This window comes from Trichoderma atroviride, chromosome 4 (genome assembly GCF_020647795.1).
Source record: "Trichoderma atroviride chromosome 4, complete sequence".
NCBI classification, from domain to species: Eukaryota; Fungi; Ascomycota; class Sordariomycetes; order Hypocreales; family Hypocreaceae; genus Trichoderma; species Trichoderma atroviride.
In genome coordinates, this window is record NC_089403.1 from 4503518 (window position 1) to 4518351 (window position 14834).

Here is a 14834-nt window from a genome sequence, read left to right on the forward strand (position 1 = left end):
AAGCGCAGTGAAGAGCCAGTGAACGGCCAGTGAACTACGTCACTGATGTTGACCGCTGGTCTGATAACGCGAGTTTCTAGGGGGTGCTGCTCCGAGCATCTCCGTACGGGTGGTATCTCGGGCGAAATGCGGCAAGCAGCTGCAACCCATCGTGTCTGAGGAAGAAATGAAAGAAAGATGGAGGAAAAGACGACTGCAGTTTCATGGAAAATAGATCCAATATAGTTGCACATCTTATTTTCCGTTATTCGCCTCTGCGCAGCTAAACTATTCGATTATTTGCCACGCCGAACCGGCTGGGCTGCGCAGAGACATCGATTCCGGGGGACGCAAAAGAGGGGCGACAGGCAACACCAGCTAGAGCGATACCGCGCCCCACCGCCTTCGATAGGCTGAATGCCTGACCCCCCAGTGGAGGGCAGCGTAGCCGGATGCAGGTCCACGATACCTCGCGGCCCACCGCCCGTTGCGTGCGGATGCGGTACCGACAACAGCGCCTCGCCTTCCCCGGATGATTCTGGAGCCTTCTTGGGGCCATGGCATTGGCTGATGAATCATGCATGGAGCCGCTTGCCACCAGTTACTCATCGGCGCGGGTAGCAGTGACCTCCTGCTGGGCCAGCTGCACCGCGCCCGGGCTGGTCACTGCGCCTTCTCGCCTTGTTGGTCACCGCCCCCCCTCAGGCTTCCGCTCGCCTCCTCCTTGCGCTGTCACTACATAAAGGACCGCCTGCCTGTCAGCAATTCACGCTTCTTCTTCTCTCTTTTTCCATCCGCACACTCATCTCTGCTTCTGCTCCCTAAGGAATATCCGCTACCAGCGAATCTTCTTCTACTCTACCAAACTTCACCCATTCTACAGCGATAACCGCTTAATCCGCGACCATGCAAATCTTCGTCAAGACCCTCACCGGCAAGACCATCACCCTCGAGGTGGAGTCTTCCGACACTATCGACAATGTGAAGTCCAAGATCCAGGACAAGGAGGGCATTCCTCCTGACCAGCAGCGTCTGATCTTCGCTGGCAAGCAACTCGAGGATGGCCGAACTCTGTCCGACTACAACATCCAGAAGGAGTCCACCCTCCACCTGGTCCTCCGCCTCCGTGGTGGTATGCAGATTTGTAAGTCAACTTGATATCTCTCCGCCACAACATGATCCTAACATGCTTCTAGTCGTCAAGACTCTCACCGGCAAGACCATCACTCTCGAGGTCGAGTCATCCGATACCATTGACAACGTCAAGTCCAAGATCCAGGACAAGGAGGGTATCCCTCCCGACCAGCAGCGTCTCATCTTTGCTGGTAAGCAGCTTGAGGACGGTCGCACCCTGAGCGATTACAACATCCAGAAGGAGTCTACCCTTCACCTTGTCCTTCGTCTTCGTGGTGGTATGCAGATCTTTGTCAAGACTTTGACCGGCAAGACAATCACACTGGAAGTGGAGTCATCTGATACCATCGACAACGTCAAGTCAAAGATTCAGGACAAGGAGGGTATCCCCCCTGACCAGCAGCGCCTCATCTTCGCTGGTAAGCAGCTGGAAGACGGTCGTACCCTGAGCGACTACAACATCCAGAAGGAGAGCACCCTGCACTTGGTCCTCCGCCTGCGTGGTGGCCAGTAAGGTGTCTGCGATGGATTACAGTAATGATTATTTGGGCGTTTTATGGAACTTCACGACAAATATGGGAACCTGACCACTTGGATGGTCGTCAGTACTTTATGCTAGCACATTTCTGCGTTGCCGATTTTTAGGCGCGCGTCAATACAAGCACATTCCGTTCAGAAGAACGGGTTTAACTTGCAAACTCTTGATCTCCATAATGACCTTTTGTGAAAATTGTATGCCATCACGTACTGTAGTTGATTGTACCTAGATACTGTAGCTGAAAGTGGCTCCCTCTGTGGTGGAGTAGATTCTTGGTTATCTCCACCGTTAGTAACGACGTATCGATGGAGTCGCATGGCGCTTTTGGTGGGAAACCTTGAACCAAAAGCTTCGCTCTTGGTTTTCTACTTCTCATTATAAATTGCAGCCTCTGCACCCATGTTTCTGCTCGGTGCCATGCACATCGACCGAATGCCACCTTGTTCTTTCCAGGTTCAGCGTCTTCTGCCGCCTTAATAATCCCACGAGAGACTCCAACTCTTGCCACCTCGGCATCCCACCATTTTGCTCCTTCGACGACGCCCGGCAACTTTTTTACAAACGCACATCCTTATGAATCGTCGCCGGCATCGACAGCTTAGAAATGACTTCTTATTTCTTCCACATTAAATTCGAGCTTTATCCAACCGAAAATCCCGCCGCCCAAGCGAGAGCTCCCGCTACAGACAGCAGCCAGGATATTTGGCTACCGTCGGACGAAGCCAGCATTTTTGACGACCTTCCCGCGCACCCTCGAACTTATCGCTCGGAGACATACAATATCGAGAGACTAGATACAAATAGACGAAGATCCTTTGGCGCATCGGCGACTCTGGACCGCAGAGCCGTGGTTGGCGCAAACCAGAAGACAGAAATTGTAGACAGTGGGGTTCCGCGAGCACCGGTCGAAAACGGACACAAAATCGAGCCTTTGCCCAAACAGCAGCCATCAGAGCGAGCGAACGGTATCCCATCGCCGCCGAGCACTTTGCAGTCGCAGACTACGATCCAAGATTGGCGATTCGGACGCATAAACATCGAGACTGTAGATCCTAGCTTAATCTACGAGAGGAACATGGCTGGAGAGGGCAGCAAGGTGGCAGCTGCGGCTGGGCCATCAGCTGCGCCAACTTTGGGGCCGTCGTTTAGCGGCGCAGGGACGGCTACCAAGGCAGAGTTTATCGAGTTCGAAGGCAAGAATACCGAAGTTGGATGGGGCATCGTGCATTTCTATAAAGAGGGGGAAGAAACACCAGGACTCTACAACGAGGACGTAGAGGAGGAGCAGGCCGGTGATATGCAAGATTGCACCACGCTCTGTATCCCTGCCGTTCCTGCTTACATGTCGCCTTCAGACTTCTTGGGATTCTTGGGAGAGCGGTGGCAAGGAGACATCAGCCATTGCCGTATGGTCATGACATCGCGAATGAGTCGGTACCTGGTTCTGCTCAAGTTTCGGGATAGCAAACGGGCGAAACAGTGGAGGCGAGAGTACGATGGCAAGATTTTCAACTCTATGGGGGTACGTATGATGATCAACCGATTTTGTTGTTCAAGGTGTATCTGCATACTAACATTGGCGAATAGTCTCAGGCCTGCCGTGTGGTGTTTGTGAAGAGCATCACGTTTGAAAGACCAACTCGAGCAAGGGGACGTGACTACTCCATCTCATCCAGCCAGGCAGTTGTTGCGAATAGCCTGAAGCCTTTTCCTCCTCCCACGCCAAACCTTGTGGAGTTGCCCACATGCCCCGTCTGTCTGGAGAGAATGGACGAAACGAACGGATTGATGACAGTGCCTTGTTCTCACGTTTTCCACTGCACGTGTTTGCAAAGCTGGAAAGGAGCGGGATGCCCAGTTTGCCGATTCACAAATCCTTCAGAAGAGAGCGATCCGTCAAATCCTTACAGCCAGTCTTTTGGCGGGTCGTCTTCCAACTTGTGCAGCGTCTGTGATTGTGTTGATGACCTCTGGATTTGCCTGATATGTGGTTACGTGGGATGCGGTCGATATAAGGGGGGTCACGCCAAGGACCACTGGAAAGATACGGCACACTGCTTTGCTTTGGAGCTGGAGACACAATACGTGTGGGACTACGCCGGTGATATGTGGGTGCACCGCCTCATCCGCGACAAAGGCGATGGTAAAGTTGTGGAGCTTCCAATGCGAGGGAATGACACGGCCAATAGCGAAGGAGAGGAAGACGACGTAGTCCCACGGGCAAAGCTGCAGACAATCGGAATGGAGTATACTCACTTGATTACAAGTCAGCTCGAGTCTCAAAGAGCTTACTATGAGGAAATGATCAACAAAATGGCTGTCAAGGCATCGAAATTCTCGGCGGTGGCCGAGAAGGCTGCAGAACAGGCCTCTGAAGCCCTGGAGAAATCGAAATATCTAGAGCAAAACCTCAACACCCTCTCGAAAGAGACTGTCCCGCAGCTGGAGCGCGATCTCGAACGAGAAAAGGGCAAGGCCAAGAAGGGCGAAAACCTGGCGAGGAGCCTGGGCCAAGCACTACAAGAGGAGAAGCGCATCAATGAAGGTCTGATGAAGCGGATCGAGCATCTCGACGGCGAGGCGGCCACGATGCGCAAGCAGATGGAGGAGCAGAAGACGGAGATTGCGGACCTAAAAGAGATGAATCGAGATTTGACAATGTTTATTTCCGGCCAGGAAAAGCTGAAAGAGATGGAGAACGAGGGAAAGATTGAGGAGGGTGAGCTTGAGGGGGGGTACTATGAGTGTTCCTGAGGCTAAGAAGAAGACGAGCAATCGACGGAAAGGGAAGCGGTGAGAGAGAGTTGTGATTTGAAAGCGGGGGGCGGTAGGAACAGTCATAGCTGTATAGCGGGATGCTGTTTATAACTTTGCAGCGATACCAATTTGTTTATAGGGATTGTATAACTCGTTGAATATACCTCGTACATGAAATATGGCTTTCTCCTCATTTGGAAAGGGTGTGTAGAGGGGTCATGATCGTATCAAACGGTCCTTTGGCAGATTATTACAGAGACAAGGCGCCTATTCGAATATACGAGGCATGCACATGCTATGAGTTCTTTTTTTGAGAAGGGGAAAGCATATGGCGAGGTGGACTAGGGAAGCCTTTCGCTCATTATTGTATACCTATACCTGGTTCATAGCTCGATTCTCGATAGTCTCCGAGTATCTACTAGTAGTATATATGCCTCTTCCTTCTCATGTTCGATCTCTTCCCTTTTTTATCTCCTATCTATAGCCTTGTAACATGCACGTCTTGTTATTCTCCATGTTTACCCCGTATATGTGACTGTTTCTTGTTAGCCCACTTTCCTAATTTGGAGAATCTTCAATAATATTCCATTTAACCCTTAAGGCTGTGTATGATTTGAGAGCTCCAAAAGATATTTGAACATATATATCTCAAGTCACTCCCGTACTACCCCTTTGAAAGAGGAGACACCATAGTCATCTGAACATCTATATCCGGGTAAATGTGTCTGCTATCTATCTCGTATACAACCAAAGATGCCTCACTAAACAGAGTACCCTGAAGAATAGCCGCTTCTCTGTCTCTGTCATTAAGAGGGCCACAGTCTCCAGTCATCCAGCAATACTGTAACCATCCTGCCATCCTTGGAGGTTCAGCTATCCTCTTAGCAACCAATAGCAAACAGGCACTTTCACACTGTATCAGCTACAGTACGAAATCTACAATCCTACACATCGACGGACTTGCGCGGGGCGTGCCGCTTTTTCTCGGGGACGGGCCGTTTTATCGCAAGCCCCAGACCCTAAAGGTAACGTCATCTGAGTCCAGAACTTTTGAACATTTCGGGCGCGCCGGCAGTGTTTTTTTCTCATTGGAGGGAAGGCATTGTGATGGATGCATATCAGTAATGGAAGGATTATAACGTTCCATTGAGTGGAATATTTATCACATCACATTAGCTCTTACATACTCTGTGCGACGAGATCTTTTCTTTTGTGTGCGGTTCACTTTTTGCGGCTTGGGCATGACTTCTCGCCATGGAGTAGGGTGATTAGACGATTTCCTTTCCACGTCTTAACCCGTAGTTTTTATATTTGGCCAAAAGTGAGCGATTTACTGTGGATGGGTATTATGTTAATTAATTAGTTCTAATACCACTTACAGACGAGATAGCCAGCTGTCCTTTTCTGCCCATAGTCGGGAGTTTGGTGGCTAAAAGGCTATTCACTATCATCGCTACACTTGAGGATTATCAAGATGTCGCATTTAAAGCAAGGGTAATCTGAATTCGGTCACACACTTACACCACCCTTTCTTGAATGTCGGGGCCATTTCCACACAAGTTCAGTAGACTTTTTCTTAGACGTGTCTGTACTCATCACCCCGCTTCCTTTACAAAATCTGCACATCATCAACAATACAAAGCTTGCCACTAGGGTCTTGGCTTCCGATTCCAGTGCATCATCTCACAACTTAGGTCTTAGTTTGACGTCTGGCAAGATTAAATAGTCTGGAATGCTGTCAGCAAAAGTCAGCTTAGATGTAAAAGGGGAATTTCTCCAAAACGGGCACTGTCCAAATACCTACCATACCGATGATGAGTGATGGCAATATCACGCGGCTTATCCTAAGTTTGCATGAGTACTACATGCCGAGCTATTGCCTCATATATGCTAGCATGAACTTCTGTATCAGATGCCCTCTTGCTAATGTCTTAGATATACATGCGATATACATGACTGAATCCATCTCGCTTTCGGGAATAATTCCTAAGTACTGCAGTGTTAGAACAGGTACTTTGATATACCGAGCGCAAAATTGGCGATCAAGATAAATCACAGGTACCTGTCACTTTATCTGACCAGCCTTGCCGGAGATGTAAAATTTCCTAAAAAGCATCATTAATAATACCAAAAGTCTCTCGGCCGAATGGCTCTTTTATTTTTCATTTACGCTTTTTCAGCCTGCTTTTTGAACTTGGTTCACACATCGGAAGAGGGGCTCCATAGGTGCCGGGATTTACTAGTCCGCTCGGGTGATGTTTAATGTAAGAAGAGAAGAAGAAGGACAAGATCTAATAAAAGGCCACCTGCTTGGGGTCCTTTTGAGAGGAATAGTCAACAAGTGGTAGAGAGTGTCCTTAATTGATGGCTAGAATAGCTGCCATGTCCAAGGAGTCTCTTGTGGCCAGCAGTGTTGGATGATTCTCCAAAGCTCAGTATCAATGGCAACACGCACAGCACCTTGCTGCACTCTGTAATCAGCGACTAAAAATCTGTATTTCTAAGCTACAGCGAGTTACCCCGCCATCGTGTAAGTGAGACCGTGAGATTATTTCCAACTATTTAGTATTATATGAGCATCACAAATCAGAAAACACGCATCGTTCAAATCAAATCGCTTCCATTAACAGACAAGTCAAAGCTTTTTTTATTCGTGGCATGCCCAGCCATCGCACCCAACTGCCTAACTGTTCAAGGCACCATGTGTTCAAATCATCCCACTCCATCCAAGGCCAGGTCGAAACGCCGTGGCCCAAGGCGCCTAATACCATGCATGTTCGCTCTATGCTGCATAACCACTCTCCGCCTGTAGATTCCATAATACTACATCGTGCAACATTGTAATCCCATAACGAACATATTTTGAGAGTATCTGTATCTCTCCGTTTCAAAAAGCAAGAAAAAATCAAATCGCAAATCGCATATCCCCGCAATAAAAGTAAGTGTAGATGAGCTGCCCAAGATGGAAAAACGCAAAACCAAAAAGCCAAAAGATAGATATAGTGGTGGGGGAGAGTGAGGTGTGCATAAGGATGTAAAGAGAGAGGTCTTCTTCTTCAAGTCATACATTCGTGGAAGAAAGTCATATCAGGCTCGTAAGACATTCCGCAATAACGTCGTGGTGCATGGCGGCGGTCAACCCATGAAGAGAATAGAAACGCTAAGGTGGAGTAGATCGCGAGCTCATAAGTCGTTCTCAAAGATTTATGCAGAGAGAATCTTTATCACAACGCCGTCGCTGAATGACCGTATAAAAATCATATGTAAAAGGAAAGTCGTGAAGAATATGATGATGGCTAGTCCGCCTAGCTGAACCGGCCCCATTACAATTGGAAAAAAGAAAAAAAAGAGAAAATATGAGATGACGAAAAAAGCAAATTAGAAAAAGCCCACTGTTGGTTTAGTTGGCCCGGATAACAAGCTTTGAAAGGAACTTGTTGGAAAGCGAATCAAAGTCATAGCGATCAAACTTGGCCTCTCTTCGGGTTCGCAGGTAGGCCTCTGCAGAAAATGGTTAGTCTAGTTCCACTCGGTGGTGTGTTTGGTGGCGCGCAGGTGTACGCAAACTTACCATGCTTGATGACATGCTGTCGCACTTCGGTCATGGCATCACAGACCGCAACATTGTTGTGAAGCAGGTGGCCGTGCTGACGGGTGTCCCAGTCGGTGAAGGCGGGAAGCTTCTGAGAAATGGCGTGGAAGAGACCCACAATAACACCAACAGGGGTCGTTTCCATGTCGTTGCAGAACTTGTTCACCGCCACAGGGTCAGGAACACGGTAGTGGCAGTCGAACTGCATCTCTTCCCACACGGCGAGCAGGATTGAGGCCAAGAGGAAAATGGTAGGCCAGTTCTTCATCTTCTCGCCACTGTAGACTCCAGAGTACAAGGCAGAGAGCTCTTCCAGGATGTCCCGCTGGAGCTCGCGCCACATGTCAGCCAGAGCACACTTAATCTGGAAGTTGATCATGACAGGCGCAACGGTACGGCCGTAGTACTTGGAGTCTTCGTCGTCGATCTGACCATCAAGGGGCATCTCAGAGCCCTGGCTCTCAACCATGGTGATGTGCATAGTCAAGTTGTAGGCAAGGACCAACTTAAGGGCCTTTCGGATGACGGGCATCTTCTCCTTGACGTAGTAGCGGTGGGCAGTCTTGAGAATCTCAGTGATGAAGGGAGTGCCCTCAAAGTGATCATCAATGAAGTCTTCAAAGGGACCTTCGATGTGCTTGTCAAGATACTCAGAAAGGGCATCGAGACGGATGCCCTCGGCACCAACGTCGAGCTTCTCGGTACGGGTCTCGAAGTCAATGGTGTCGCTAGTAGCAACATATGACTCAACCCACTCGACAGAGAAGCAGCTGTCATCAGCAACAAAGACCTCGCGGACCATGACGGGCAGGGCAAAGCCGTAGCCGTGGGTGATCCACATGAGGGTCTCTTTTTGAGCAAAGCCCTTGACATTGTAGACAGACACTCCGCGGTCCATGTGCCTCTCATAGTCAGCCTTCCAGTCCTTCATGAAGTAACCAATGTCCTTGATGTCAATTCGCGTGCAGGGAACCTGCCAGAGGCGAGCGTGAGACGGCTGGCATCCAGCACATGGCTCTCCCTTATCGCAAGTCTTCTTAAGAAATTTGCATCGCAGGCAAGCGCGCAGCTTTCTTATCTCGCTGGCTTGCTTTCGCTGCTCTGGCAAAAGAGGACCCTTTCTGCGGCCCACCTTCTTCTCAGTGTTTCCTCCCTCCTTCTTTCCGTTAGAAATACGTCTGACAACTGGCTTGGGTGCTTTGGCAATGGGGCTCTTGCGAATGCCATTGCTTCTCCTTGAGGTTGTGCTGGACGAAGAGGGAGACACTGAGCCTGCTCCACTGCCAGGGCTGTGGCGGACGGAAGACTCGGCCTTGATGGAAACTGGGGCAACTGCCGCCACTGGGCTGTGGTGGTGTTGGTGGGCGTGGACGTGGTGGTGGTGGTGGCCGTCATGGCTGTGATGATGGCCATCAGCAGAGTAGCAATTTCGATGATCGGTGTGGCCATCGGAATGTGCCGAGTAGGGAGAAGGAAAAGACTGGACTTCTTCAAAGTTGCTCAGTTCGTTTGAGCGTCCACCGTCAGATGAACCACCAGAGTTGGTCCTCAAGTGCAGGGTCTGCGATGGGTTGAAGATGGCAGCGCTTGGAGTAGGTTGAAACAGCTCATGGCCGGGATTTCCCCAGTCCACCACCGCCCAGCCATCGCCAGAAGAGGAGGATGGCAGCGAAAGGACCTCAAGATAGGTACCGGTGGGGGAATTGCTGCCAACAGTCTGCAATCCGTCTAGCTGCAGAGTGTTTTGAAAGTCCTGCCAGTTTCCCATCCCTGCACCTCCCCAGTGCATTGCATGTGCGGTGTCATCCAGAGGGGGCATCGAGCTGAACGGTGATTCTAGCAAATGGGTCTGCATCGCAGCCTGTGTAGTCGGCGGTAGATAATCGATGGGATTTGGCTGGTAGCTCGGGTACGCATTGTAATTGACCAGCGTGGATTCCTGGATATAGTGCGTCATGTCATGGCCGGCCAAAGCCTGGTGGTGGTGGTGGTGAGCAGCCTGTTGCTGGTGGTGGTGAAGAGCCCAGTCGGTCAGAGGGTTCGTCGCTTGCTGGTAAGGAGAGTGCTGGACCGGCGAAGGGTGACTGTGAGGGCTGGACATGTGTGAGAGAGGCGAGTTTGGGTGGTATTCCTCGGGAGAGCTGCCTCGAGCTTCCTGGGGAGAGTTGATGGCGCTGGCGGCGTTCATGTTGACGGGTAGCGGCCAGGAGCCTATTGCCGCGACGAGATGAGACGACGGCCCTGGACTCGAGTGAGCTGTGGTTGTTGTAGAGTAGGCGTAGGCAGCTGCCCGGTCCCGCTGCTGCTGTTCAAAGGTCAAATCGAGTAAGGCATCGCCCCCGCCGTTGACATTGAACTCGAGGGTCATTCTGGGGGAGAGAAGAGAGGAACGATCAAGCGATACGCTTGGATGCGAGCAAAGGACGTATTGTATAATATGAAGCTGGGCCGATGACACCGCTCTTTCGTGGTGTTGTCGCCAGCAGTAGTCGGAGCGTCTGGTCTGAGGGATGATCGGGATTACGGCGGGGAGGGCGAGTTGGAAAAGGGAAGAGGAGAAGGGCAGCGTCCGGGGTTGAAGGAGGAAACGGTTTGCTGCAGGCCAGCTGGACGGCGCGCCGGGACGCTTTTCTGGGTGCCTAGAGGGCTTGGAGCTGCGCTGCGCTGCACTGCACTCACTGCACTGTATACCGCACTGCTCTGCCAGCAGCTTGTTTGGTCGCTTGCTGATGGCGGTTCGCTGTGGACGGGGGGAGAGCAGAGCAGAGAGCAGAGCGCACGAGGTTGGAGCAGCACTTGGGAGTTTGTGGGTGGTCGGCGGGTGGGCATGATTTGGAGGCATCGCGAGCGGGGGTCCGAAGAGGCGGTGAGCTGGCGCCGCAGCCAATGGGCGGCGCCAAGGCACATCTGCAGCTGCAGGCCGGTGGGGCAGTCGGCCGGCGATCCAGCGAGGGCCACAGGGAGCCACAGAGGGGCACAGAAGGGCCACGGCGAGTACAGGGCGCCATGGCAGCGCCCAATCGGAGACGGCAATGCACTGTGTCGCCGGGCAGGAGGACAGTATGACTTGACGCGCTGGCAAATGGCGCCACCAGCATCGCCCACATTCCACTGCGACGCAGCCGAGCTGGCACTGTGCAGTGCTGGCAGCGCCCCTCATCGAGGACAGTACAGTATCAGTGCATCGGCAGAGAGGGGCATCGGGGCAGGCCACGGGTGAGCACGACGATGGATTCCATTCGAAGGGTCCATGGTCTGGTCCATGGCTGCAGCAGCAGAGTGGCACGAAGTACATGCATACTATCGATATACCTTGCTAGCAAGCGGGCACTGCTCTGCACTTATCGGCGCTGTCGCAGGCCTTTACTCGCTGCTAGACTTACACGGGCACATCTGTGCGAGCCTTCATGTCCTCAGTCCCTACGCGAAACCTACCTGATTAGTGCCTCCAGCTTGCATCTCTGCCGGGCTAACCTAATCTAGCGGAGATCCCGTCTTCGCCAAACCAACTGACTAGCAGTTGTTGCTCGAGAACGCCCATCGCAGCCAGAAACCATCGCCAGCAGAAGCGCCGCAGTAGCATCGTTTTGGCTGCGCAGTAACGGAGCAAACTCCGGCATCATGACTCTCCAGCGGCGTGTCAATGCCGTCATCCAGCGGCGTTCCATCCCGGCAGACCTTGCTTTTCCTGCGTCTGCCAGATCTGGGCTGCCACGTCTGTCGCCAAATACGAACAAACGCCTCATACTGTACATACCGGCTCCGTATGATACGTGCTGCTTGCAAACTGCTGCTGCAGACCTACACACTACAGTATGTACAGCACATCGTATGCTGCTAGTAGTACGACCTTAATGCTGCACCCGTGGTCTAGCCAAGGACTACACGATTCGCGCAGGCCACATCAGCCCCGGCATCCTCTCCACCAAGAAGGCCCTTGTCAAGGTCCCATCGCAGCAAGGGTCCATCGGAAGGCCAAAGAGAAGAAGAAAAAATGCGAAAAAAAAGAAGCAAACGCAAGGCAAGTGGGTACGAAACGGCGTCGCTAGACTTCGTAGCAGATTCGTCGAGATTTCCAGACAGGGCAGTCCCCCGGCGTCTAAGTCTGGTTCATACTGTACTTGTACGCATCTGATACTGACCTGCTGGAGCAAGGAAATCCAATCGTCTCCGGCCGCCATGGATCAACTCCAACATGCGCCCAAGAAATCAAGAACCGGCGCCCCTCCTCTATCAAGACGATGGCCTGCTATCCTGGCGACTGCCCCATTTGTCCCCAGAGTCCCAGGATCCCCTCGTACACATGCCAGCCTGTTACTCGTTGGTTGCCCGCCGCCGATGCATTGCCTGGACGGCAAAGGAGTGATGCGCTGTCATTTTGTGGCGTGCACACAGCAGCAGCTAAGGTTCCAGCTAAACCCTTATCACCGATCATGGCCGCTCTGCCATGGAATCCGCCAATAACCTGGGGTTTCCAATCAGTACCTGTAGCTTTTGGGGTAGTAGTGGCTGTACGTGTTGGAGTGCTCCTACATGTACGCTCCGGATCTTTTCATGCCTTTTGGCGTTTAACAGTGGCAGCCTCAGTTGGGCATCATTATGACTGAGTCGGCTCTGCAAACAACCAAGTCTGCTACCTAGACAGGTCGGTATACTGTTTGTACGCTTATGCTGAGACGGTCTGCCCTGTCATACACAGTCCTGCATACGGAGGACATCTTCCCAGCCTCATCTTCGCCTCCCATACCTACCTGGGCCAAGCTAGGTCAATCACTGCCCGAGCTACAAGCTACACGATGCTCGGACTGGGAGTAAAGTGAATCCGAGACATCCAGGTGCCTCCGACGATGAGGCTTGCAGGAATGATGTGCGCCCAGGCGGAATACAGCTAGATCGGTCTTCACCTATACTTTTGCGATCGATCATCATTAAGATATGCATGCGGGTGTCCCATGTGCTGGATCTCTATTGCTGCATCAGGTTAACCATCTGGTGGGCATTGCACAAGAGTAGGGGCTCGGGATTTAAAAGGTAAGGTAGTATTGGTGTATTCACCTTCGGATAGATACCGTTTTCCCCGTCGTCTGCTAGCTTACAGTAACAATACACAGGCTTATTCGACCGAGTACGGCGATTACTACTTACTGTCAAGTGCTGTCGATAGAAGAAAAAGTTTTACCGGTTTGCTTACCTCGGTGATGGCCGAGTCGAGTCGAGTCAAGCAGATCCGGCCAGCGTCGTCTCAATCAGCCAGCCTCGATCATGATACAGAGCAGGTGATGAGCGTCGACGCACGCCACCTATTTGCCTCCTATTGCTGCTAACTTAAAATATACTCGATTTGCTAAGCGATGAACAGCTACAAGTACCATCCGTTAGCCTCAGCACCATCTGAGCTTGAGCTGGAGCTCTGGGTCCGCTAACCGACAAGATTTACACTCCGTGACGCCGTTGCCGATAGTGCGGGCACCCCAGACGAGAAAGAGGATACGGTATGTACGGCTCTATAGGTAAACGAGTGGCAGTGGCACCCAGCCGTCAATCATGCACTCTCGTGGCTCCGGAAAAGCAGTTTCTTCGCTGCTTGTCGAATCCTCGCCTGATTCTGCCAACAGTTTTGTCCTCTCCCTTGCTCACGGAACTGCCGCCAATGCTCCGCTGCCCAACCGCCGAGGGCCCCTGCCACGGCATTGCAAGATAACCGTTTGCCCTGCCTCTTTCCTCTTAGCTGCAGCGCTTTTTCAAACGTGCTCAGTCTGGCCAGACTGAACCGCGCGATCTATTTTCTGAATCCTGGCGATGCTATGCTAGCAAGAGCAAGGCTCCCTGGGAAGACCCATCGCCAGCCACCAGAGAATCACGACCCAGAGGGTCAGAGCGCCACGACCATCTCCTCGTCCTTGACATTGAGCATTGAAACGGGCCCGCTGAGATGCTTGAGCCGGACGCAATGCTATACTATAATGAAAACAACCCAACAGGCAAACGGTCTTGCTTGAGAGGCTGTGAACGTGTCCCGGCCTAACCCCGCCTCAGGCTTTTCAGGCCTGCTGATGTTGCATTCCTGCCCTCGTTCGCCTGTCTGAGACAAAAAGATCACATTACCCACTTTGACGATCTGGACGAAAAGAAGGCGAAGAAGAAGTAACCCGCTCCGAGCCGAGGGCGTGCTGCATTGCCGATGGCGGATATCCGGCTGCTCGTGATATTACTAACCCTCTCAGCCCAACGCATACAACATCTTCAACAATAAGCAAGATGCTCGGCCGATTGTATCCAATCAAATCCCCTTTCCCGCATTGACATGTTACTGCATTAGTAAATGGATCGTTTTCTGTCGTATCCGAGCTAGAAGCAGGTAGGTTATTGTAAAGTCAAGATTTTCGTCTGCAGGGATCCTTGTTGCGTGACAGGTTTCTAAGCGAATAGACATTGTACGGAGTATCCAATTCCTGACCCTCCAATCTAGAAAATTCGGTTCTTTCGCTGGACCCATGACGTTCTCATAAGCTTTACTGCCTAGAAAGAAACAAAACGTCAATGCCATCTGCCATCTGCCAAGCCCCCCTACATTTTACCTTTTAAGCTTGCATGATGTGTTTTAGGGCCAAATGCAATACCAGCGTAAAAGTACCAGCGTAAATAAACAATACTAGGTACTATGTCATTTCTACTCACGGGGCACACGTCTCCTGAGCAACCATGAACTCGTTGACGTTGAAACCGATGTTCGCGATTTGGCTGACACAAAGAAGTCTCCGCGTATACCATGACTCGAGACGGGCTGTCGTCCCGTCTTCCAAGCGAGTGGGTAGCAGCATTATCGTGCGACTC

The 14834-nt window shown here is 51.6% G+C and overlaps 2 protein-coding genes across 2 annotated transcripts; one reads left to right on the forward strand and one right to left on the reverse strand.

Annotated features, from left to right (window-relative positions):
• The first annotated feature begins 1856 nt into the window (after positions 1-1856).
• On the forward strand, positions 1857-4582 carry TrAtP1_008883 (uncharacterized protein). Its single transcript, XM_014086408.2, has 2 exons — positions 1857-3173; positions 3239-4582. Exons 1-2 carry the CDS (start codon positions 2256-2258, stop codon positions 4403-4405), a joined length of 2085 nt encoding a protein of 694 aa, XP_013941883.2. The 5' UTR covers positions 1857-2255; the 3' UTR covers positions 4406-4582.
• Positions 4583-6886: 2304 nt separating this feature from the next.
• Positions 6887-10794, reverse strand: TrAtP1_008884 (uncharacterized protein). Its single transcript, XM_014087086.2, has 2 exons — positions 7980-10794; positions 6887-7909 (listed from the first exon to the last, which is right to left on the reverse strand). Exons 1-2 carry the CDS (start codon positions 10366-10368, stop codon positions 7809-7811), a joined length of 2490 nt encoding a protein of 829 aa, XP_013942561.2. The 5' UTR covers positions 10369-10794; the 3' UTR covers positions 6887-7808.
• Between the last annotated feature and the right edge of the window lie 4040 nt (positions 10795-14834).